The sequence below is a fragment of the Oncorhynchus kisutch genome, linkage group LG23, assembly GCF_002021735.2.
Source record: "Oncorhynchus kisutch isolate 150728-3 linkage group LG23, Okis_V2, whole genome shotgun sequence".
In the NCBI taxonomy this organism is placed as follows: domain Eukaryota; kingdom Metazoa; phylum Chordata; class Actinopteri; order Salmoniformes; family Salmonidae; genus Oncorhynchus; species Oncorhynchus kisutch.
In genome coordinates, this window is record NC_034196.2 from 30,471,007 (window position 1) to 30,494,824 (window position 23,818).

Genomic DNA, 23,818 nt, shown 5'->3' on the forward strand with positions numbered 1-23,818 from the left:
AGTGAACATGTGTTTTGCAGAACCCACAACCTATGCTACACTTGTGAGAAACACGTTTTTGTTTATTTCATTCCATTTACGAGTTTTGTCAATTTATTAATCGTCTTTTGTTTGACACCAATGTCAATGTTCCTGCTCCTGTCAATGTTGAGTAAGGACGTCCACCTGATTACACATACTGTGTAGAAGTACTGTAGGACTAGTCTACCTGGCTGTGCGCAAATGTAGGCCTATAAATGTGCCCATTTGGGAATGTCTGATAGTATCTCTGATTGTCTTAACTTATTCAGGATTGTTGGATTCCCTGCGGGATGGTTGAGCTAACGTAGGCTAATGCGATTAGCATGAGGTTGAAATTAGCAAGAACATTTCCCAGGACATAGACATATCTGATATTGCCAAAAAGATTGTTAATCTAACTGATCTGTCCGATTTAGAGTAGCTATTACAGTGGAAGAATACCATGCTATTCTTTGAAGAGAGTGCACAATTTTGAACATGAAAAGTTATTAATAAACAAATTAGGCACATTTGGGCAGTCTTAATACAACATTTTGAACAGAAATGCAATGGTTCATTGGATCAGACTAAACCTTTGCACATACACTGCTGCCATCTAGTGGCCAATATCTAAATTGCACCTGCGCTGGAATAATACATTATGGCCTTTATCTTGCATTTCAAAGATGATGGTACAAAAAAATGTACCAAATAAATGTTTGTTTTTTCTTTGTATTGTCTTTTACCAGATCTAATGTGTTATATTAGGGGTGGCAGGTACCCTACTGGTTAGAGCATTGGGCCAATATCCGAAAGGTTGGTGGATTGAATCCCCGAGCTGACAAGGTAAAAATCTGTTGTTCTGCCTGCCACTGAACAAGGCAGTTAACTCACTGTTCCTAAGCAATCGTTGTAAATATGAATTTGTTCTTAACTGACTTGCCTAGTTAAATAAAGGTTAAATAATATATATATATATATATATATTCACCTATGTTTCTTTCACATTTCTACAAACTTTAAAGTGTTTCCTTTCAAATTGTACCAATAAAATGCATATCCTTGCTTCAGGGCCTGAGCTACAGGCAATTACAGTTGGGTATGTCATTTTAGGCGAAAATTGAAAAAAAGTGGCCGATCACCACTAGTGAGCTGTGGAGCTTCTCAAATGTCTCTTCACCTCAAACAGCAAGTAAACAATGTCTGTTTTTAGAATCAATTGAGAATGACAATAGTTCCTCAAAATATTTGAAAAATATTTCCAGGTTTCTCCCTTTGATAACCACTTGGCATTAAAGGGAAAAATGTAATACCTAATTAATTATTATGCATTGCACAACCAGCCGACAGCTGTGTCTGTCCCAAGGTCACTGGCGCGGGAAACTCTGAGGGCCCAGAATATGTTATACAATGTTCCAAGTTGGTTAAGTTAGTTTCAGACATGCTATAGCTGATGTGATTTATAAGATATTTATTTTTATCAGTATATTTTCTACCTGCAGGCTGCAATGTTTTTATGTGTTGGATTTATGTAGGCTTTTTTTTACATAGTTGGCAATAAAAGTGACAGATTAGTGGAAATGGTAAGACAAATTGGCACTCCAAATGGAATAGATTGCCAGCCAGTGCTTTAGCCTATTATGGTAACTTCAGGAGCATAACAGCAGAATCTGCCAAGTCCAGCATCAGCATGAGAAGGAGGGTCGGGAACAGTTTTTTTTCTGGTTATGCTATCTTGATCTCTGACTCCCTCTTCAGTCTTAGTTATTTAATCAAACAGCTTAAAGCATCATATCGTTGATTTTATTCAAATACATAGTGTGTTTCAATATATGGGAAAATACACATTTTACAATTTCGACCAATCGATTGGTCAAAAAGAGACTACTCTTGGCAACAAATATTGTTTTGGGTCAGGGAAAGCCCTAGTAGAAATACAGGAAATTAGCTTCAGATGCCCCAAAAAAATCTGAGGGAGGAGTCCCAGACCCCCTGCTAGGTTATGTCCCCCCCCCACATTCTAAAACCAAAGTTGTGCCCCTGAAATATGACACAAACCGTACTGGTTGAATCACCTCTTCAACATCATCCTATAATGCTCTTCAAAATTCCTCCAAATATCCTAAAGCAGAGCAAACCTGTAGCCTGTCACACAGTAAATAACATTACAACTCTAAACAAACTGTAGGATCAGAGGTCAACCACCAGCCCATAAACCCAGTCCATCAGACCATCAGCCCATAAACCCAGTCCATCAGACCATCAGTCCATAAACTCAGAGAGCAGTCATCCAGCACTGGGCAGTGTGCTTGGGATGATAAAGGCTGGTCCTCCAAATATCAGATGTGACTGTGAGGTGAGCAGACAGGTGTGTGTGTGTGTGTGTGTGTGTGTGTGTGTGTGTGTGTGTGTGTGTGTGTGTGTGTGTGTGTGTGTGTGTGTGTGTGTGCGTGCGTGCGTGCGTGCGTGCGTGCGTGCGTGCGTGCGTGCGTGCGTGCGTGCGTGCGTGCGTGCGTGTGTGTGTGTGTGTGTGTGTGTCACACTGCTGTTTCGTATTGCCTTACTGAGAAATGTCTGCCTCGTTTATAAAAGTGCACTGCTGTTTTTATTGCTGCAATCAATCTTGAATAATGGATGCTTATCCATCTCCTCTTAGCATACTTATTATTGTTTTATTTTTACATATTTCCACAAACACCATTTTATTGAGTCTTTCACCTCACCCACCCATAACTCAAGATGGGATAGTTTTTCCAATTTGTTGTTTTATTAGAGGCTCCCTGGCTGCTGATCATGTTGTATGCTGTGAGTGTGCTGGTTTGAAAAGTGGTTGGAATGTGTGTGTGTGTACGCATGGCTTGGTGTGTGTGTGTGTGTGTGTGTGTGTGTGTGTGTGTGTGTGTGTGTGTGTGTGTGTGTGTGTGTGTGTGTGTGTGTGTGTGTGTGTGTGTGTGTGTGTGTGTGTGTGTGTGTGTGTGTGGCTCTTTGAAGTGGTGTTAATGTGCTGTAATGAGGGTAATTACAGCCAGACTGCCACTGTGACCTGTGGGCTACAAGATCCTCGGCCCTCGCACTTTACCATACACACACACACACACACACACACACACACACACACACACACACACACACACACACACACACACACACACACACACACACACACTCACTCTCTCTCTCTCTCTCTCTCTCTCTCTCTCCCTCACACACACACTCACCCCAACGTGGACCCTCTCTCTTTCACACTTACACACACACTCGTACAAACACACACTCATACTAAATCAATCCCTTACTAGTTCACTCTCAGATGTACACACTTGCAAACATACACAAACACAAAACAATTGAAATCCCACACAGTAATGATAAGAGGTTCTCCTCTCTCTCTCTCTCTCTCTCTCTCTCTCTCTCTCTCTCTCTCTCTCTCTCTCTCTCTCTCTCTCAATGGGACTTATTGACATGTCTCTCTTTCTCTCTCTCTCTCTCTCTCTCTCTCTCTCTCTCTCTCTCTCTCTCTCTCTCTCTCTCTCTCTCTCTCTCTCTGTCTCTCTTTCTCTCTGGGAGGATGTGAGATAGCTAAAAGCATGTCTGTTTGTCTGTCTCCCCTCCCTCCTGTAGAGAGGTTCCTGGGGAACCATCTCCTGAGCTACGGCCAGCTCCTTTCCCTGACCTTCACGGCCGAGGCCCAGTACCTCCTCCCTATCAGTGCCACAGTGCTCCTGGAAGGATCGGGAACCACCCTGTCAGCTGACCTTTCACCCCAACATGGACCTGTCCACCAGCCGGGCCTCGCTCCCCAGCACACCTTCACTCTCAGGTAAAACCTGTCTAAGGCGGCAACATTAGCTGAGGTGTGCATATGTGAGTTTGGTATATGTGTATAGCATGTGTGCATATGTGTATGACATACTACAAGGCTACTACCATTGTGCTACTATACATGATATTACACATGTCACAAATACATACCTCAGGCTGTGTGGATGAACAGTACCATCTTCATGGCAATATGATCCCTATCTGGATTGAGATACTATGGAATCTGCCTTCTGACTTTGTGTCAGACATAGTCGTGTCCTTTCTGGTTACTGTCCACCACTAAAGGTGTCCTTATGCTTCCCATCCAAAACAGTTCGTCACAGTTTGTGCATATATTATGACGATATTTGGTGAAAGTTTATTTTCTGCTGTTCGTGCAAAACATGTTTTTTCTCGAGCCAAGTCGAAGTTTGGAGCCAAAGTCTACACACTTTCATCTGTCATGGGTCAACAGTAAGGATTCTTCAATTAAGTGTTTGTTGTCATTCAATAATAGACTACTTTTTCAAGCAATTTTTTTCCCTTGAGAAATACTGCACCAATCATCTTAGTTAGATGTAAAATTGCGCGACAAAGATATCCTCTGCAAAAAATAAATAATGAATGACAGACTTCTTGAGTTATCTTAGATAAATGTTGACTACTTTTTCAAGCAAAGGTATTTTTAGGGAGTAGGCGAGCAGATTCATTCAGTTCACCTAGCCAAGTTCGACTAGGCGCCAGCCAAACCGAAGCATGCGGAAGCCTTAATGAGTTCCCTCCTGCCCCCCAGCCCTTGGTGAAGGGGCAGTTTGGTCCCCCCTTTCCCTCCTGGGTGGGCCATCTATGGAGACAGGCTCCACACACGTCATTAGAGAGACAGATATCTGTCCCTACACACTCTCTCTCACACACACACACAAACACATACACACACAGCATCCCCTCCTGCTGGAGCTCTCTTCCTGGCTCCACACGGTTACGTTGAGATGGATCAGCTGGGAAGTGGAGTGGTGTGTGTGTGTTTGTGTGTGTGTTTATCCATGCCTGTGTTTGTGTCATTTGACTGACAATAACACACACTTCCCCATTCCCTGGCTATGTACTCTGAGTGACAGATAGCATGCTGTATGTTATGACTGTGAGCCTGCATGTGTTGTGTGAATGTGTTGAATGTATTAGCCAGGATAAGTGGCTCTGTGTTTCCAGCAGACACCAGGATCACTTATAATCACAGGGAGTAGGGGGGTGGATAGGGGTGTTCAGAGACTGGGGGGGGGGGGTTGATGCCCACATGTTAAATAGTGTTGGAGGAGTTAGCCTTTGTTGTTCTCCATTACAGTGTAGACTGTGGGGCGACACAAGGGGTGGATAGGGGTGTTCAGAGACTGGGGGGGGGGGGGGGGGGGGGGGGGTGATGCCCACATGTTAAATAGTGTTGGAGGAGTTAGCCTTTGTTGTTCTTTATTTATTTTATTTATTTTACCTTTATTTAACCAGGTCGGCAAGTTGAGAACAAGTTCTCATTTACAATTGCGACCTGGCCAAGATAAAGCAAAGCAGTTCGACAGATACAACGAAACAGAGTTACACATGGAGTAAAACAAACATACAGTCAATAATACAGTATAAACAAGTCTATATACAATGTGAGCAAATGAGGTGAGAAGGGAGGTAAAGGCAAAAAAGGCCATGGTGGCAAAGTAAATACAATATAGCAAGTAAAACACTGGAATGGTTCTCCATTACAGTGTAGACTGTGGGGCGACACAAGGGGTGGATAGGGGTGTTCAGAGACTGGGGGGGGGGGGGGGGGGGGGTTGATGCCCGCATGTTAAATAGTGTTGGAGGAGTTAGCCTTTGTTGTTCTCCATTACAGTGTAGACTGTGGGGCGACACAAGGGGTGGATACTTTTCGTTCTAAATGTGTAAACAGGATACATGTTTGTGTATTCTGGTTCTCTTCTCTTCGTCTTCATCCTCTCTTTTCTCTTCTGTCTATTTTCTCTTCTCCTCCTCATCTCTCTCCTCTCCACCCCTCTTTTTTAATTTAAAAATGTTAATTAAAAAAAAAATATTTTTTTTATTTAGATTTTTGATTTAGATTTTTGATTTTTCTCCCCAATTTCGTGGTATCCAATTGTTAGTAGTTACTGTCTTGTCTCATCACTACAACTCCCGTAAGGGCTCGGGAGAGACAAAGGTCGAGAGCCATGCGTCCTCCGAAACACAACCAAGCCACACTGCTTCTTAACACAGTGCGAAACCAACCTGGAGGCCAGCCGCACCAATGTGTCGGAGGAAACACCTTACACGAGACAAAGATATCCCTACCGGCCAAACCCTCCCTAGCCTGGACGACGCTAGGCCACTTGTGCGTTGACCCATGGACCTCACGGTCGCGGCCGGCTGCGACAGAGCCTGGGCTCGAACCCAGAGTCTCTGGTAGACCACTGCGCCACCCGGGAGGCTCTCCTCTCCGCCCCTCTGTGTCTCTATCTATCTGTGTATGTGTGTGTGTGTTTGGTTTTACTATCCTTGTTAGGATCAGAAGTCCTGACAGAGATAGTAAAATAAGGAACATTTGGGGTCATTTCGCAGGTCCCCACAAGGTAAAAGGCTATTTTAGGGTTAGGGGTTAGAATTGGGATTAGGGTTACGGTTAAGGGTAAGGTTTAGGGTTAGGAGTTAGGGTTCGGTTTAGGGTTAAGGTTAGGGGTTTGAGGTTAAGGTTAGGGATAGGTTAAGGATTAGGATTAGGTTTAGGGTTAGGGAAAATGGGATTTTGAATGGGAATCCGTTGTTTGGTCCCCACAAAGATAGTAAAACAAACCACACACTATGCACAGATCTCCAGTGGATTCCTGGTCATCTGATGATGTTCCTCTCATACTAGCATTCCTTAATTACAGTCTCAGTGTCTCTGGCTCTGCCCGGCTCTGATTAGAACCAAAATGGACAGTGCTCCATAGGGAAGACATGGCAGAGAGTTCTCTCACTTTCACATCAACCCCTGCTTATCGCTACACAGCAGCAGAGCAGAGCTCCATTACCGGGGGGCTGTGAGGCTGTGTTTGTAATTGTCTCCTTTTATAACTATGGCAGTCTAGGGGCCGGGGAACGAGGACCTCTGTAGAGGGGGAGAGGTCTGTGTGGTCCATAGACTGGACACACATTTTTTTCACATACAGAGGAAATGTCATATACTGTCAACACTAACTCATAGACACAGAGGACATATAGCGGATATACCTTGCCCAAATATAACACATTCACACACAGGACAGAGTAGGAGCTGTATGTCCAACAGACAGCTTCCACATTCCCATTACTAACACAAACATCCCATGCTACATTTCAGACGAAGATATGACTGATGCATTTATTCATTCCTACAAACATACTGCACGTAATAATACTGTACAAACATGTTGCGGGACTCGGTAATCATAGGGGCCTCAGTAAACGTAGGGGCCTCAGTAATCATGGAGCTGTGTTTGTGTTTGTTTTCCTCCAGACTTCACAAGGAGGAGACGAGGCTGAGGCCTTCTTTGTCTGCCTTCCAGTTCCACCATCTTCTCTTCAACCTCACTGCTATACAGATCAGCAACGCAGGAGGACACAACTGTAAGTGTGTGTGTGTGTTTGTTTACATGTGTGCATGTGTGTAAGAGTGGGTGTGTATAAGTGTGTGTGCACACTGGCTACACCAGTGTGCACTGGCAATGGCTACACCTCAAGCTAGCGTGTTGTTCATTATTTGTGCCTCCTGTACCCTATCACTAAGAGTATGTTCTTATTTAACCAAAGTAAAACAAATCCATCAGAAGAGTCATTGAGCTGGATGTGGTTCCTCTCTACCCTGTCAGTTCATTAATGGACAGCAGTCTGCTTCCTACTACTTGCTCTCAACCTGCTGCCCTCTCATTGGCTCCGGCCTCTTCTGGAACATCTCTGAGGAGAATCTGCATGGTAACACCACTTGGCCTCGTGAACATCAGCTGTCAAGTTATTTCACTGGCAGGGGAAGTTCAGTACCAGAACTCTATCTCACTTAGTAACACTGCCTCAGTCACTCTCATATGGACCACATGCACCCACGTACGTACACACACACACACACTCTTTATAGTTTATACACACAACCACTTTGAGACTATTAAATGCAACAGAGGCACCCACGCACATTTTCATTACCAGTTAAGGCCTACTTTATATCACTGAGTGTTCAACACATGCTTGCTCTCACTGAAGCATTGAGTTGTGCCAAATTCATAGGCAAGAGCAGCAGGACTTCTGCTCACAGATATTGCCTGTCTGTACTTCCACACCCCCTGCTCTTTAATGGAGTGAGCGGGGGTACAGTCTGATTCTCTCTCTCTCTCTCTCTCTCTCTCTCTCTCTCTCTCCTCTCTCTCTCTCTCTCTCTCTCTCTCTCTCTCTCTCTCTCTCTCTCTCTCTCTCATAGTGTTTAGGTCAGTGTACTGAGGGGATGTGAGAGGCATTACATTAGATTAGAGCACAAAGATTATAGAACAGCTGTTAAAAGTCACCATCTCTCCCTTTAGTTAAAGCCATACACACCATCTCTCACATTGGGTCAAAGCCACACACACATTCACACTATGTGCATGCACACACAGACATCCACACTCATGTACACATAGACGCACACGGTCTCTCTCTCTCTCTCTCTCTCTCTCATAGTGTTTAGGTCAGTGTACTGAGGGGATGTGAGAGGCATTACATTAGATTAGAGCACAAAGATGACAGAACAGCTGTTAAAAGTCACCATCTCTCCCTTTAGTTAAAGCCATACACACCATCTCTCACATTGGGTCAAAGCCACACACACATTCACACTATGTGCATGCACACACAGACATCCACACTCATGTACACATAGACGCACACGGTCTCTCTCTCTCTCTCTCTCTCTCTCTCTCTCTCTCTCTCTCACACACACACACACACACACACACACACACACACACACACACACACACACACACACACACACACACACACACACACACACACACACACACACACACACACACACCCTCTTTGTGCATTGCGGAGGAAAACACTGCTAATGACTTGTGTTCGGTCTCAAATGAATTCTCAAACAGTGTTAGAAGTGCCTTATCTCCGCAGGCCGCCAAGCAAATGTTAATATGAAAATCCCACAAAGTGCAATTTCGCCTTTTTCTCCCCCCCTGCACCAAAAAACAGATTAAGACATTCATTATTATTTTAATGACAGGATTGTCTGTAGGCGATGGATGTCACATTGTTGGGTGAGGATCCTGTGTGACAGCTGAGTAGTGTTGAAGATGTAAGGTTAGGGTAGGAGGCTTCCACATAATCAGTAGAGGGAGAGGTGTGGGGGGTGGAGGGAGAGAGAGAGAGGAATGGAGAGAGGGGCAGAAAGAATGGGAGAGAGAGAGAGATGTAGAGAGAATGGAAAAGGGAGCGAGAAAAAGGGAAAGAGGGGAAGAGTGAGGGGGAGAGAGAGATGAAGAAAGGGTATAGAGATGGAGAGCGAGAAGGGCAGAGAAGGAGAGCGAGAGAGAGAGAGAGAGAGAGAGAGAGAGAGAGAGAGAGAGGGAAAGGGGGATACCTAGTCAGTTGTACATCTGAATGCATTCAACTGAAATGTGTCTTACGCATTTAACCCAACACCTCTGAATCAGAGAGGTGCGGGTGGCTGCCGAGAGACAGGGGGAGGGAGAAGGAGAGGGAGATGGTTTAACTGGTGGCCAGGAGTATGGTAGTCGGAGGGGATGAGTTGGTTGGGGGCTGAGTTGCAGATGGTAAATTAACTGTGTTGTATCGTTGCTTAAGGATCAGGGTGATCACGACTTGTTAGAGGTCTCTCTCTTCCTCATGCTTATTCTGTCTTTTTTAAATGGCTCTTTCCCTCTCTCCCTTTCTCTCGTTAGACATTAATTCATTAATTCACACATTCTGTATTTTTGATCTCACACACATCCCTTACTCACCGTGATACACGCACACACATCCTCACTGGCCCTGGTAAAGAGCCTCTGTTGAAAGCCTGGGCACTGGACCTTGAGTGGTGGTGGTAGTATTCTGTACAACGGCTGAGGAGGATTCAACCTGGACTATCCCCCATCACTATTCATGGAGGAAGAGAGGAAAGAGGAATCAATAATCCCAGTGGGTTCATGCTCCCCCAATACCTCCACTTTTTCTTCTCTTCCTCTCCTCCTTTCCTCCTGCTCTCCTCCCTCGCTCCACTGCGCTGATTTATACATTTGTTTTATCAGAGATTCTCAGAGTGAAGTAGATAGGTGTGTGCCCACATTTACGTCACAAGGGTGCAGGTATGCACACACACACACACACACACACACACACACACACACACACACACACACACACACACACACACACACACACACACACACACACACACACACACACACAAACTTGGTTAAATTCCTAGATTAATCTTGTTTCTGATGATAAAACTCAGCATTAGTGGACCATTGTCTTCTGGATGTGAGAGTAGCCTTTTGAGGATGTTTGAGTATTCAAGACCTCTCCAGATTTGGAGATAAAGTGTTAATGATCTCCATCCTCTCTCCCCAGACACGTCCCAACTCTCAGGGGTAACCATGGCTTCCGCTGCCCCCTTCTCCAGTCCTGTTATCCCCTCTACCCCTCCTGCACTCTGGGTAGAGGTGTGTACATGCCCTCCTGGATTTGGGGGTCAGTTCTGTGAGCTCTGTGCCCCAGGATTCAGCAGAGAGGTCCCTAACGGAGGACCCCTGTCTCCCTGTGTGCCTTGCACCTGCCACCAGCATGGACCATGCCACCCTGAGACAGGTAGGAGAAGACTCTCATGTTTTTCTTTCTTTCTTGTTCTCTCATTTTCTCATTCCCTCTCTATACCTCTATTTTCTCTTCTCTTAACTTCTTATGGCTGCAATCCCGTTAACGGAATCGATAGGACAACAGCCAGTGAAAGTGCAGGGCACCAAATTCAAAACAACAGAAATCTCATAATTAAAATTCCTCAAACATACATGTATTTTATAGAGTTTTAAAGGTAATCTTGTTGTTAATCCCACCACAGTGTCCGATTTCAAATAGGCTTTAGAGTGAAAGCACCACAAACGATTATGTTAGGTCACCACTAAGCCACAGAATAAACACAGCCATTTTTCTAGCCAAAGATAGGAGTCACAAAAAAAACAATAGAGATCAAATTAATCACTAACCTTTGATTATCTTCATCAGATGACACTCATAGGTCTTCATGTTACACTATACATGTATGTTTTGTTTGATAAAGTTCATATTTATATCAAACCATCTGAGTTTACATTGGCGCGTTACATTCACTAGTTCCAAAAACATTCAGTGATTTTGCATAGCCACATCGATTCAACAGAAACTCATCATAAATGTAGATGACAATACTATACACATGGAATTATAGATATACCTCTCCTTAATGCAACCGCTGTGTCAGATTTGCTTTAAACTTTACGGAAAAAGCAAACCATGCAATAATCTGAGACGGAGCTCAGAAAAATAATAACTCCCAGGAATCCTAGTTCCACAATAAATGCTTGATTTGTTCGAGAATGTCCATTATTTATGTCCAAGTAGCTACTTTTGTTAGGGCGTTAGGTACACATATCCAAACGATCGTGCAGGTCCAGCATAACTTCGGAGAAAAACTTTAAAAAGTTATATTACAGGTCGAAGAAACTTGTCAAACTAAGTATAGAATCAATCTTTAGGGTGTTGTTATCATAAATCTTCCATAAAGTTCCAACCGGAGAATTCCTTTGTATCTGGAGAAGCCATGGAATGCAGGTCGATATCATGTGAAATGCACGTGACCAGGAAATGGCTCTCTGCCAGTAACCTGACTCATTCAGCTCTTATTCAGCCCCACACCACAGTAGAAGCCTCATTCACGTTTCTAAAGACGGTTGACATCTAGTGGAAGCCATAGGAAGTGCAACTTCATCCATATCCCACTGTGAAGTCAATAGGGCCTGGGTTGAAAATCGACCAACCTCAGATTTCTCACTTCTTGTTTGGATTTCTTCTCAGGTTTTTGCCTGCCATATGAGTTATGTTATACTCACAGACATCATTCAAACAGTTTTAGAAACTTCAGAGTGTATTCTATCCAATACTAATATTACTATGCATATATTAGCAACTGTGACTGAAGAGCAGGCCGTTTACTCTGGGCACCTCTGGGCACCTCTCACCCAAGCTACTCAATACTGCCCCTGCAGCCAAAATAAGTTTGAATTAACCTCTTCTTTTTCCTTCTCCCCTCTTCTCATCTCTTTTCTACTCGACTTTCCCTCTCTCTCAATTCAATTCATTTCAATAGACTTTATTGACATGGCAAGTAAAATTACTTACCATGTCAAAGTATACATTTAACAAAAATGATGGGACCAACAGCAATAGGAATAATAGTAGTGGAAATGGGATTACCATTAACAGCAACTACAACAACAATATTAATGAGAATAATAATAATACATTAAAGCAATAGTAGTAGACCAGTCTCAACATGACTGAGAAGCTACATGGCATGGTATGAAAGCCAAAACAAAACTAAATGGGGAAATATTATTGACATTACATAGCACTTTTCACTGGCTGTCCCTCAGGTTGTGGCAGGAGAACACATTTAGTCTTTTCACCCATTAAATATGACATCTTTGTCTATATCTCTCCTCTGGAGCAGAGTGAGCACAGCCTGTCCTCTCTGGGCAGCCAGGTTTGCCTGTGATGACAGGTCTCTATGACCAGACTGTGCTCACTGTGTCTGTACCTAGTCAGTGTTTTCCTCAGTTTTCGATCAGTCACAGCGGTCGATAGTCTGCCACCATGACCTGTCTGTTTAGAGCCAAATAGCATTGACGTTTACTTAGATTTGGTGTGATGTCTTTCCAATAGGTGATATCTTTTTATTTTTTCTTTGTGAGGAGTTGGTTGGACCAGATTTTCTGAGTGCTGTCCTGAGGCTCTGTGGGGTTGGTTTGGGTTATTGATTTGAGCTTTGGAGCCAGTTGACTTTTTATTTTTTATTTTACCTTTATTTAACTAGGCAAGTCAGTTAAGAACAAATTCTTATTTTCAATGACGGCCTAGGAAGAGTAGGTTAACTGCCTGTTCAAGGGCAGAACGACAGATGTGTCTCTTTTCTTATTTTGTCTCTTGACATTGTATGGACGTGTAATTAAATGTTTTGTGATCACTTGTTTTTAGATGGTTGTAAAATTTGATGGCTCTTTTTTCTATTCGAATGAGGAGGGGGTATTTGCCCAATTCTGCTCTACATGCGTTATTTGGCGGGTTTCTTTGCACTTGCAACACAGTCTTGCAAAACTCTGCATGCAGTATTTCGATTGGATGTTTGTCCCATTTGGTAAATTCATTATTAGAGAGGGGACTCCATACTTCACTGCCATATAGAGCAATTGGTTATTTTGCCAGATTCTAATTGGAATTTCGATTTTAATGTTCCTTTTAATGGCATAGAATGCTCTTCTTGCTCTGTCTCTCTGCTCATTCACAGCCATGTGAAAGTTACCTGTGTTGCTGATATTTAGTCCTAGATTCGTGTAGTTTTTGGTGTGTTCTAATAGAACTGTGTCGAATGAGATTTCTGGACCTTTTACGGAATATCATTATATTCAGTTTTTTTTAATTAACGGTCAAAGCCCAGGTCTGACCGAACCTGTGCAGATGATCTAGATGCTGCTTTCGCCCCTCCTTAGTGGGAGACAGTAGCACCAGGTCATATGCGCACAGCAGACACTCGGTTTCAGTGTTGTGTAGGGTGAGAACAGGTGCTGCCGATTCTTCTAATGTTTTTTCAAATTGATTAAAAACTTCTTATGGCTGCAATCGCGTTAACGGGATGATATGGCAACAGCCAGTGAAAGTGCAGGGTGCCAAATTCAAAACAACAGAAATCTCATAATTAAAATTCCTCAAACATACATGTATCTTATACCGTTTTAATGGAAATCTTGTTGTTAATCCCACCACAGTGTCCGATTTCAAATAGGCTTTACAGCGAAAGCACCACAAACGATTATGTTAGGTCACCATCAAGCCACAGAAAAACACAGACATTTTTATCCCCAGCCAAAGTGAGGAGTTTCAAAAAGCACGAATACAGATCAAATTAATCACTAACATTTGATGGTCTTCATCAGATGACACTCATAGGACTTCATGTTACACAATACATGTTTTGTTTGATAAAGTTCATATTTATCAAAATATAAGTTTACATTGGCGCGTTACATTCACTAGTTGTCAGGACCTGACCTGAGCATTCTTTGTTTTCTTTATATATTTTGGTTAGGTCAGGGTGTGACATGGGTGATGTATGTGTTTTTGTACTGTCTAGGGGTTTTGTAGGTTTATGGGGTTGTTTACCATCTAGGTGTTTATGTATGTCTATGGTTGCCTAGATTGGTTTGATATGTTGCCTAGATATTTTGTTTGTTTAGTGTACTTCGTGTTTGTTTTCATCTATCATTAAAAGGATGTATTCACATCACGCTGCGCTTTGGTCTCCTCACTATGACGTTAGTGACACTAGTTCCAAATACATCCAGTGATTTTGCATAGCCACATCATTCAACAGAAATACTCATCATAAATGTAGATGATAATACAAGTTATACACATGGAATTATAGATATATCTCTCCTTAATGCAACTGCTGTGTCTGATTTCAAAAAAACTTTATGGAATAAGCAAACCATGCAATATTCTGAGACGGCGATCAGAAGAAAAAGTCACAATAGCCGCAATGTTGTCGTCAACATAAACAAGAAATTGCATGATAAATATTCCCTTACCTTTGATGATCTACATCAGAAAGCACTCCAGGAATCCAAGGTCCACAATACATTTTTGTTTTGTTCGATAATGTCCGTTATTTATGTCCAAATACCTTCTTCTGTTAGCGCGTTTGGTATACATATCCAAACGCTCATTCTGGTCAGCGTTAAGTCGGACAAAAACTTCAAAAAGTTATATTACAGGTCGAAGAAACATTTCAAACTAAGTACACAATCAATCGTTAGGATGTTAACATATAGCTTCAATAAAGTTCCAACCGGAGTATTCCTTTGTATCTTGATGGGCAATGGAACGCAAGTGCATACAATGAGGAATGCGCGTGATCAGAAAATGGCTGACTGCCAGTCACCTGATAGATTCTGCTCTCATTCAGTCCCACAACACAGTAGAAGTCTCATTCAAATGTCTATAGATGGTTCACATCTAGTGGAACCCCTAGGAAGTGCAACATCATTAATATCTCAAGGGGATTTAATTGGGAACTGTGGTGAATACATACCAAGCTTACATTTCTCACTTCCTGTTTTGATTTCTCCTCAGGATTTTGCCTGCCATATGAGTTCTGTTATACTCACAGACATCATTCAAACAGTTTTAGAAACTTTTGTGTTTTCTATCCAATACTAATAATAATATGCATATATTAGCAACTGAGACTGAGGAGCAGGCCATTTACTTTGGGCAATTTCTTCATCCAAGCTACTCAATACTGCCCCCCAGCCATAAGAAGTTTTAATGTAGATGTTAAATAGTGTTGGACTTATTGGGCAGACCTCTTTCACTACACGTTCCTCATAGAAGAAGTCGGTTTGCTTGTTGTTGCCAATTTTAACCGCACATTTGTTTTTAGTGTACATTGATTTAATAACATCATATGTTTTCTCTCCAATACCACTTTCTATTAGTTTATAAAAGAATACCTTTGTGCCAAATTGAATCAAATGCTTTCTTGAAGTCTACAAAACAAGTAGATTTTGCCTTTGTTTTGGTTTACTTGTTGTTATTTAGAGTGTGCAGGGTGTAAATGTGGTTGTTATACGATAATATATATTTTTTATAATTATAATAAAATGTAAAAAATCCAATCTGGCTTTCGATTAGGACGTTGTGTTAATCAAGGAAATTATGTAGTCTGCAATTTATTATACTGCAGAGAATTTTCCCTAAATTGCTGTTAACGCAAATTCCTCTGTAATTATTTGCGACAAATTTGTCAACATTTTTATAGACTGGTGTGATCAGATCTTGGTTCCAAATATCAGGAAAAATAACTGAAGTGAGGATAATGTTGAAGAGTTTGAGTATAGCAAATTTGAATTCGTGGTCTGTATCTTCTCTCTGTATCAAAAATGCCATCCGCACCACAGGCCTTTTTGGGTTGGAGATGGATAGTTTTTCCAATAATCATTTTTCTGTAACTGGGGTATCCACAGGATTCTGATAGTCTTTGACTGCTGATTGAAGGATGTGTAATTTTTCTTGTTTATCATTTTGTTCTGGGCTCTTTGTTATATTGCTTCAGAAGTTTGCAAAGTGATTTCTCCACATACAGTGGGAAGAAACAGTATGTGAACCCTTTAGAATGACCTGTATTTCCGCATAAATTGGTCATAAAATGTAATCTGATCTTCCTCTAAGTCACAACAATAGACAAACACAGTCTGTTTAAACTAATAACACACAAACAAACAATTAATTGTTCATGCCTTTATTGAACACACCCTGGAAACATTCACAGTGCAGGTTGGAAAGGGTATGTGGACCCATGGATTTAATGACAGGTTGACCCTACTTTGGTAGCAATAACCTCAACCAAATGTTTTCTGTAGTTGCGGATCAGACATGCACAATTTTGGACCATTCCTCTTGACAAAACTATTTCAGTTCCACAATATTCTTGGGATGTCTGGTGTGAACTAGTCTCTTGAGGTCATGCCACAGCATCTCAATTGGGTTGAGGTCAGGACTGACTGGGCCACTCCAGAAGGCGCATTTTCTTCTGTTCAAGCCATTCTGTTGTTGATTTACTTCTGTCTTTTGGGATGTTGTCCTGTTGCATCACCTAACTTCTGTTGAGCTTCAATTGGTGAACAGGTAGCCTTACATTCTCCTGCAAAATATATTGATAAACTTGGGAATACATTTTTCCGTCGATGATAGCAAGCTGTCCAGGCTCTGAGGCAGCAAAGAAGCCCCAAACCATGATGCTCCCTCCACCATACTTTACAGTTGGGATGAGGTTTCGATGTTGGTGTGCTTTGCCTTTTCTTCTCCACATAGTATTGTGTGTTCCTTCCAAACAACATAACTTTAGTTTCATTTGTCCACTGAATATTTTGCCAGTAGCGCTTTTTTTTGGACAGCAGTGTCTTCTTCCATGGTGTCCTCCCATGAACACCATTCTTGTTTAGTCTTTTAGGTATTGTAGACTCGTCAACAGAGATTTTACAATCTGCCAGAGATTTCTGTAAGTCTTTAGCTGACACTCTAGGATTCTTCTTAATTAACCTCATTGAGCATTCTGTGCTGTGCTCTTGCAGTCTTCTTTGCAGGATGGCCACTCCTTCGGAGAGTAGCAACAGTGCTGAACTTTCTCAATTTATAGACAATTTGTCTTACCATGGACTGACTTTTAGAGATAGTTCTGTAACCCTTTCCAGCTTTATGCAAAGCAACCGTTCTTAATCTTAGGTCTTCTGAGATCTCTTTCGTTCAAGGCATGGTTCACATCAGGCAATGCTTCTTGTGAATAGCAAACTCTTTTTTGAGTGTTTTTTATGGGGCAGGGCATCTCTAACCAAAATCTCCAAACTCGTCTCTTTGATTCGACTCCAGGTTAGTTGACTCCTGACTCCAATTAACTTTTGGAGAAGTCATTAGCCTAGGTTCTAGGCTCTCGTGGTTTTCGTACTTTTTCCAACCTACACTGTGAATGTTTAAATTATGTATTCAATATAGACAAGACAAATACAATAATTTGTGTGTTATCAGTTTAAGCACACTATGTTTGTTTATTGTTGTGACTTAGATGAAGATCAGATCAAACAATGTAAAAATTTATGCAGAAATCCAGGAAATTCCAAAAGGGTCAGATACTTTTTCTTGCCACTGTATCCCCATTTTGGATAGCCAATTCCTTATGATGAGGTTTGTTTAGTCACATTGTCACATTCCCAGTGGGTCGGATGTTTACATACACTCAATTAGTATTTAGTAGCATTGCCTTTCAAATTGTTTAACTTGGGTCAAATGTATTGAGAAGCCTTCCACAAGCTTCCCTCAATAAGTTGGGTTAATTTTGGCCCATTCCTCCTGAAAGAGCTGGTGTAACTGAATCAGGTTTGTAGGCCTCCTTGCTCGCACAATTTTTTTCAGATCTGACCACAAATTTTCTACAGGATTGAGGTCAGGGCTTTGTGATGGCCACTCCAATACCTTGACGTTGTTGACCTTAAGCCATTTTGCCACAACTTTGGAAGTATGCGTGGGGTCATTGTCCATTTGGAAGACACATTTGCGACCAAGCTTTAACTTCCTGACTGATGTCTTGAGATGTTGCTTCAATATATCCACATAATTCTCCTTCCTCATTATGCCATCTATTTTGTGAAGTGCAGCAGACCCTCCTGTAGCAAACCACCCCCACAACATGATGCTGCCACCCCCATGCTTCACTGTTGGGATGGTGTTCTTCGGCTTGCAAGCCTCCCCCTTTTTCCTCCAAACACAACAATGGTCATTATGGCCAAACAATTCCACTTTTGTTTCATCAGACCAGAGGACAGTTCTCCAAAAAGTATGATCTCTGTCCCCAAACCGTAGTCTGGCTTTTTTATGGCGGTTTTGGAGCAGTGGCTTCTTCCTTGCTGAGCTGCCTTTCAGGTTATGTCAATATAGGACCCGTTTTACTGTGGATATAGATACTTTTGTATCCATTTCCTCCAGCATCTTCACAAGATCCTTTGCTGTTGTTCTGGGATTGATTTGCACTTTTTGCACCAAAGTAAATTCATCTCTAGGAGACAGAACACGTCTCCTTCCTAAGCGGTATGACGGCTGAGTGGTCCCATGTTTATACTTGCATACTTTTGTATGTACAGATGAACATGGTACCTTCAGGCATTTGGAAATTGCTCCCAAGGATGAACCAGACTTGTGGAGGTCTACAATTTTTTTCAGAGGTCTTGGCTGATTTCCCAAGCTGTGTAAAGGCACAGTCAACTTAGTGTATGTAAACATCTGACCCACTGGAATTGTGATACAGTGAATTATAAGTGAAATAATCTGTCTGTAAACAATTGTTGGAAAAATAACTTGTGTCATTCACAAAGTAGATGTCCTAACCGATTTGCCAAAACTATAGTTTGTTAACAAGAAATGTGTTTAGTGGTTGAAAAATGAGTTTTAATGACTCCAACCTAAGTGTATGTAAACTTCCGACGTCAACTGTATTTTTCAATTACTTTCTTCGATTTTTGCAATCATTATCCCAAACCATTTTTCATTTTCTATTGTTTTTGCTTTGCTCTTAGGTTTCTTTAGATTAGCCAAGGAGGCTAATATAAATATAAAGTTTATGTTCCAAACGGCTAAGTTTACACCTTCATTGCTGTAGGAGAATGTTAAGGCTAAAAAGCTGTCCAGGAGAGATTGTATTTTTGGGCTAATTAGTAGCTTTTTGGTAGATTTCTAAACTGTTTGCACTCCATCTACAGGCCTGTTAAGTACCATGTACTTTATTGGGCCTTGATGCTTCATGGTTGGGTTCCGCTCTTCTCAGATACACTATGCTTTTACTGTGCTCTGAGAGAGGTGTTAGTGGGCTGACTGTGAAGGCTCTGAGAGACTCTTGGTTGAGGTCGGTGATGAAGTAGTCTACAGTACTCCTGCCAAGGGATGAGCTGTAGGTGTACCAACCAAAAGCGTCCCCTCTTAGCCTACAATTGACTATGTACAGACCTAGTGTACAACAGAGCCTCGGGAGCTGTACTCCATTTTTGTTTTTCACTTTGTCATAGTTGTTTCTGGGGGGGGGTTGTAGGGAGGGAAAGGCTGTTGCTTCCCGGTAGGTGTTTGTCCCCATGACTGTTAATAGTGTCTAGTTCTTCTCCACATACCAGTACGTTGCCTAGGGCCTGAAAGTGACTTATCTCCCCCTCTAGAATGGAGAGAACTCTCTTCATTGAAGTAGGGTGACTCTGAGGGGGGAATGTATGTGGCACAGAGGAATACGTTTTTATCTGAAAAGATGTTGATTTTTGTTGATTTTTAACCAGATAAAGAATTCTCCTGTTTTGATCAATTTGATTGAATTAGTTAGTTCAGATTCACACCATATTAGCATTCCCACCGAGTCCCTGCCCTTTGTGATTCCTTTTAATTTGGTTGATGGTACGATTATCCCTGTCACTCCCTGATCTTTTCCACCTGTCTTTGTGCTTGTCTCCACCCCCCCTACAAGTGTCGCCCATCTTCCCCATTGTGCCCTGTGTATTTATACCTGTGTTCTCTGTTTGTCTGTTGTCAGTTCGTTTTGTTTCTAGAACCTACCAATGTTTTGTTTTCCCTGCTCCCGCCTGTTCCTTGCTCTTGTCGTCTAGTTTCCCGGTTCTGACCGTTCTGCCTGCCCCGAGCCTGCCTGTCGTCCTGTACCTTTGCCCCACTAGTCTGGATTACCGACCTCTGCCTGACCTGACCCTGAGCCCGCCTGCTGTTCCAGTGCCTTACACCCTCTCTGGATGATTGACCCCTGCCTGACCTGACCCTGAGCCCGCCTGCTGTTCCAGTGTCTTACACCCTCTCTGGATGATTGACCCCTGCCTGACCTGACCCTGAGCCCGCCTGCTGTTCCAGTGCCTTACACCCTCTCTGGATGATTGACCCCTGCCTGACCTGACCCTGAGCCCGCCTGCTGTTCCAGTGCCTTACACCCTCTCTGGATCATTGACCCCTGCCGGCCTTGACCTGTCATTTGCCTGCCCCTGTTTAAAGAATAAACTTTCATTTCTTCAACACTGTCTGCACCTGGGTCATACCTTAAAGCAGGATAATATCCCTATAACCTAATGGACAGCCAGTGGAAACATCACCTCTACACCATGTTTCCTGTAGCAGTACAATATCAACATCATTATTATTTGGATTGTGGCAGGGTGGAAGTCCTTCCGCCATAGAAGGGTTGACACCACGATCCTTGAGTTGGGGAATATTGCAGAGGCATTCTCAATCATTCCCCGGAGTGAGTGTGCCACCCTCTCATACTGAGCACGCAGGCCGTTGCTTCCGGTGTGTATGAATATGTTGCTTGATTATGTTAATATGTTGCTAGACCCGAGCTGGGCCTTATGAAACTCTATGACTCTCTGCGTTGTTGGGCACCACACCTTTCTCATTTTGTGTCTAGGGAAAAGTTTATTCTCCTGAACAAACTTCCCATTTGAGTCCATCAACAGGACGATGTCAGCCAGTGTTTCTTCTGGACTGGAGGGTGGTAGAGTGGGGGCTGGTGGGTGTTGGAGCTGGGATGTGGCTGGTCTGTGCCGGTGCCGCTGTCAGTGGGAGGCTGTTCTGTGGGCTGGGGGAGGCGTGCAGTAGGCAGGGCTGGGTAGGCCTGGCTGGTTGTGTCGGGCTCCTCTGCTGTGTGAGGACAGGTTATAAAGTGATGATCTAGCTGCTCTTGCAGTCTGTCCTCTGTTCACTTTCTCACCTGCAGCTCCTCTCTTAGTGTGGTCAGCTCGTTATTACTGCTCTGCCTGTCTTTTTGGAGCTTTATCACTTCATTTGTTAGATCAGCCAGCTCTCTATTGAGTCCGTCTCACTCTTGCTGAACCTCTTTCAGCTGTGTTGCAAGGCTGCTGTCCTGATCTGTCCGCACCTTGGTTAGGAGCTCCTCTAAGATGTGGATGTCTGGTTGCTGTTTGCTCACACTCTCCCTGAGCAGAACCACCTCCCCCTCCAGTTTGGTGAACTCTTCCCTCATGACAACCATGGTGGGAAGAGGGCCTGAGTCTGTTCTGCACTGAGTGGGTCGCTCTCCTCCTGGGCCGTGTCCTCCACTATGGTGGGAAGAGAGGTGCTGGATGTGCCTTTTTGGTTGGGGATAGGGGGTAAGGGTGGTGCTGGTGGAGTTTGTCTTGTGGGAAGGCATGCCACTGGTTGGGGTCCTTCTCCCTCTCTGCTCTCTCCTTAAAACTTCACTAGGGTAGGGAGCAGCATTCTGAATTTTTGGATGAAAAGCGTGCCCAAATTAAACTGCCTGCTACTCAGGCCCAGAAGCTTTATAATTAGTAGATTTGGATAGAAAACACTCTAAAGTTTCCAAAACGGTTAACATAATGTCTGTGAGTATAACAGAACTGATATGGCAGGTGAAAACCTGAGGAAAATCTAACCAGGAAGTACTATTTTGAAAGGCTGTTTTCCATTGAAAGCCTATCCATCGTACAAAGACTTATGACCCAGTTCACAATCTCTATGGCTTCCTCTACGTGTGGCCAGTCTTTAGGCATTGTTTCAGGCTTTTACTCTGAAAAATTAGGGAGATACAGCACTTTCAATGTGTGGACAGTGGACATTTCCAGACACGAGTCATACGCGTGATCGGGAATGCGCCTTTCTTGTTTCTCCTTTTCTATTGACGAAGCTTTTGTCCGGTTGAAATATTATTGATTATTTATGACTAAAACAACCTGAGGATTGATTTTAAACATCGTTTGACATGTTTCTACTAACTTTTATTCTACTTTTGACTTCGTCTTAATGTTGAGAGTGCCCATTGTGCCTCTGGATTTCTGAACTAAATGCACCAACAAAACGGAGGTTTTAGGACAAAAAAGAGGGACATTATTGAACAAAACAAACATTTATTGTCTAACATGAAGTCCTGTGAGTGCCATCTGATGAAGATCATCAAAGGTAAGTGATTAATTTTAACACTATTTCTGACTTTTGTGACACCTCTCCTTGTTTGGAAAATGGCTGTATGGTTTTCTGTGACTAGGCGCTGACCTAACATAATCGTTTGGTGTGCTTTCGCCGTAAGGCCTTTTTGAAATCGGAAACTGTGGATGGATTTACAAGACGTGTATCTTTAAAATGGTGTATAATACTTGTATATTTGAGGAATTTTGATTATGGGATTTTTGTTGTTTTGAATTTGGCACCCTGCAATTTCACTGGCTGTTGCCGAGGTGGGACGTTAGCGTCGCACTTGTACCAGAGAGGTTAATGGTCTGAAAGTCTGTTTCAAACAGCCTAATGTTACCTTGCATGATGACAGTTCCAGCCTTGTAGAGGTTGATTGTTATCATGGTGCTGTCAGAGTCGTCTGTGTCTTTGACTTTCAGCTTCCAGCCATTACAGATTCTCTCTTTCTTTATGGATGGGTAGGGAGAGCAGACTTCTGAGCACCATGCATTTGGCTGGTCAGTGAGAAAGATAAGATTACTCACATCACTGTTTTTGTAGAGGTCTGCAAAAAGGGTTTCTGGCCTCCCCTTTAGTAGTTTTTTTTTTAAAGCCTTCCTTGTTGTGTAATTTTTGGCCTCTGGGGGGGTAGAGAATGGACTCCGCGCTGAGGAGTGGGGACATGGTGCCTGTGGGCTCTGCTACTACTGCTGCTCTGTTCTGCTGCACCGTTTCCATGGAAACCAGTTTTGTTTGTCTGCTGCTGTTGCTAGCTAGTTCTAAATTAGCTAAAAGAAATGCAAAAAGTGAAAAATCTTAACACAAAAAAATGGAAGATAAGTTTAAAGTTAAGAGTCTGTGCTCCTTGTTGGTTTACTCACTCAGTTAGGTTGTTTGATGTAGCTGTATTAACCTGCTAGGTTTGTTCTAGCTACATTTTTCTGGCTAGCTTGTTAGCCTGCTGACTAGGTTTTTGTTATGTAGCTAGCTAGTGAGAGTCAAAACTTCTTTATTTCATGCTCAAAGTTACTTTTTTATATTGTGATTTAATATAGTTGTTGTTCATCACTTCTTGTCTTGAATTATTTTTAGATTCGAGTGTTTATCTCATTCTAAAAACAACGAAAAATCAGGAGTTCATGTTGAGCATGCCTGTAGCTCTCTCCCTCCTCTTCTCTTTCCTTCTCTCTCCATCTCGTATCTCTTCATTACTCACTTTGAT

At 42.6% G+C, this 23,818-nt stretch overlaps 1 protein-coding gene across 1 annotated transcript in view; it reads left to right on the forward strand.

Annotated features, from left to right (window-relative positions):
* The window catches only part of LOC109868813 (laminin subunit gamma-3-like), a 103,160-nt gene extending 90,602 nt beyond the window's left edge, over nucleotides 1-12,558 (forward strand). The window contains exons 10-13 of the mRNA XM_031802655.1: nucleotides 3,622-3,820; nucleotides 7,319-7,428; nucleotides 10,420-10,656; nucleotides 12,554-12,558. Of these exons, the coding sequence (XP_031658515.1) occupies nucleotides 3,622-3,820; nucleotides 7,319-7,428; nucleotides 10,420-10,656; nucleotides 12,554-12,558 (551 nt within the window). The remainder of the gene's footprint in view (nucleotides 1-3,621; nucleotides 3,821-7,318; nucleotides 7,429-10,419; nucleotides 10,657-12,553) is intronic.
* Nucleotides 12,559-23,818: the final 11,260 nt, after the last annotated feature.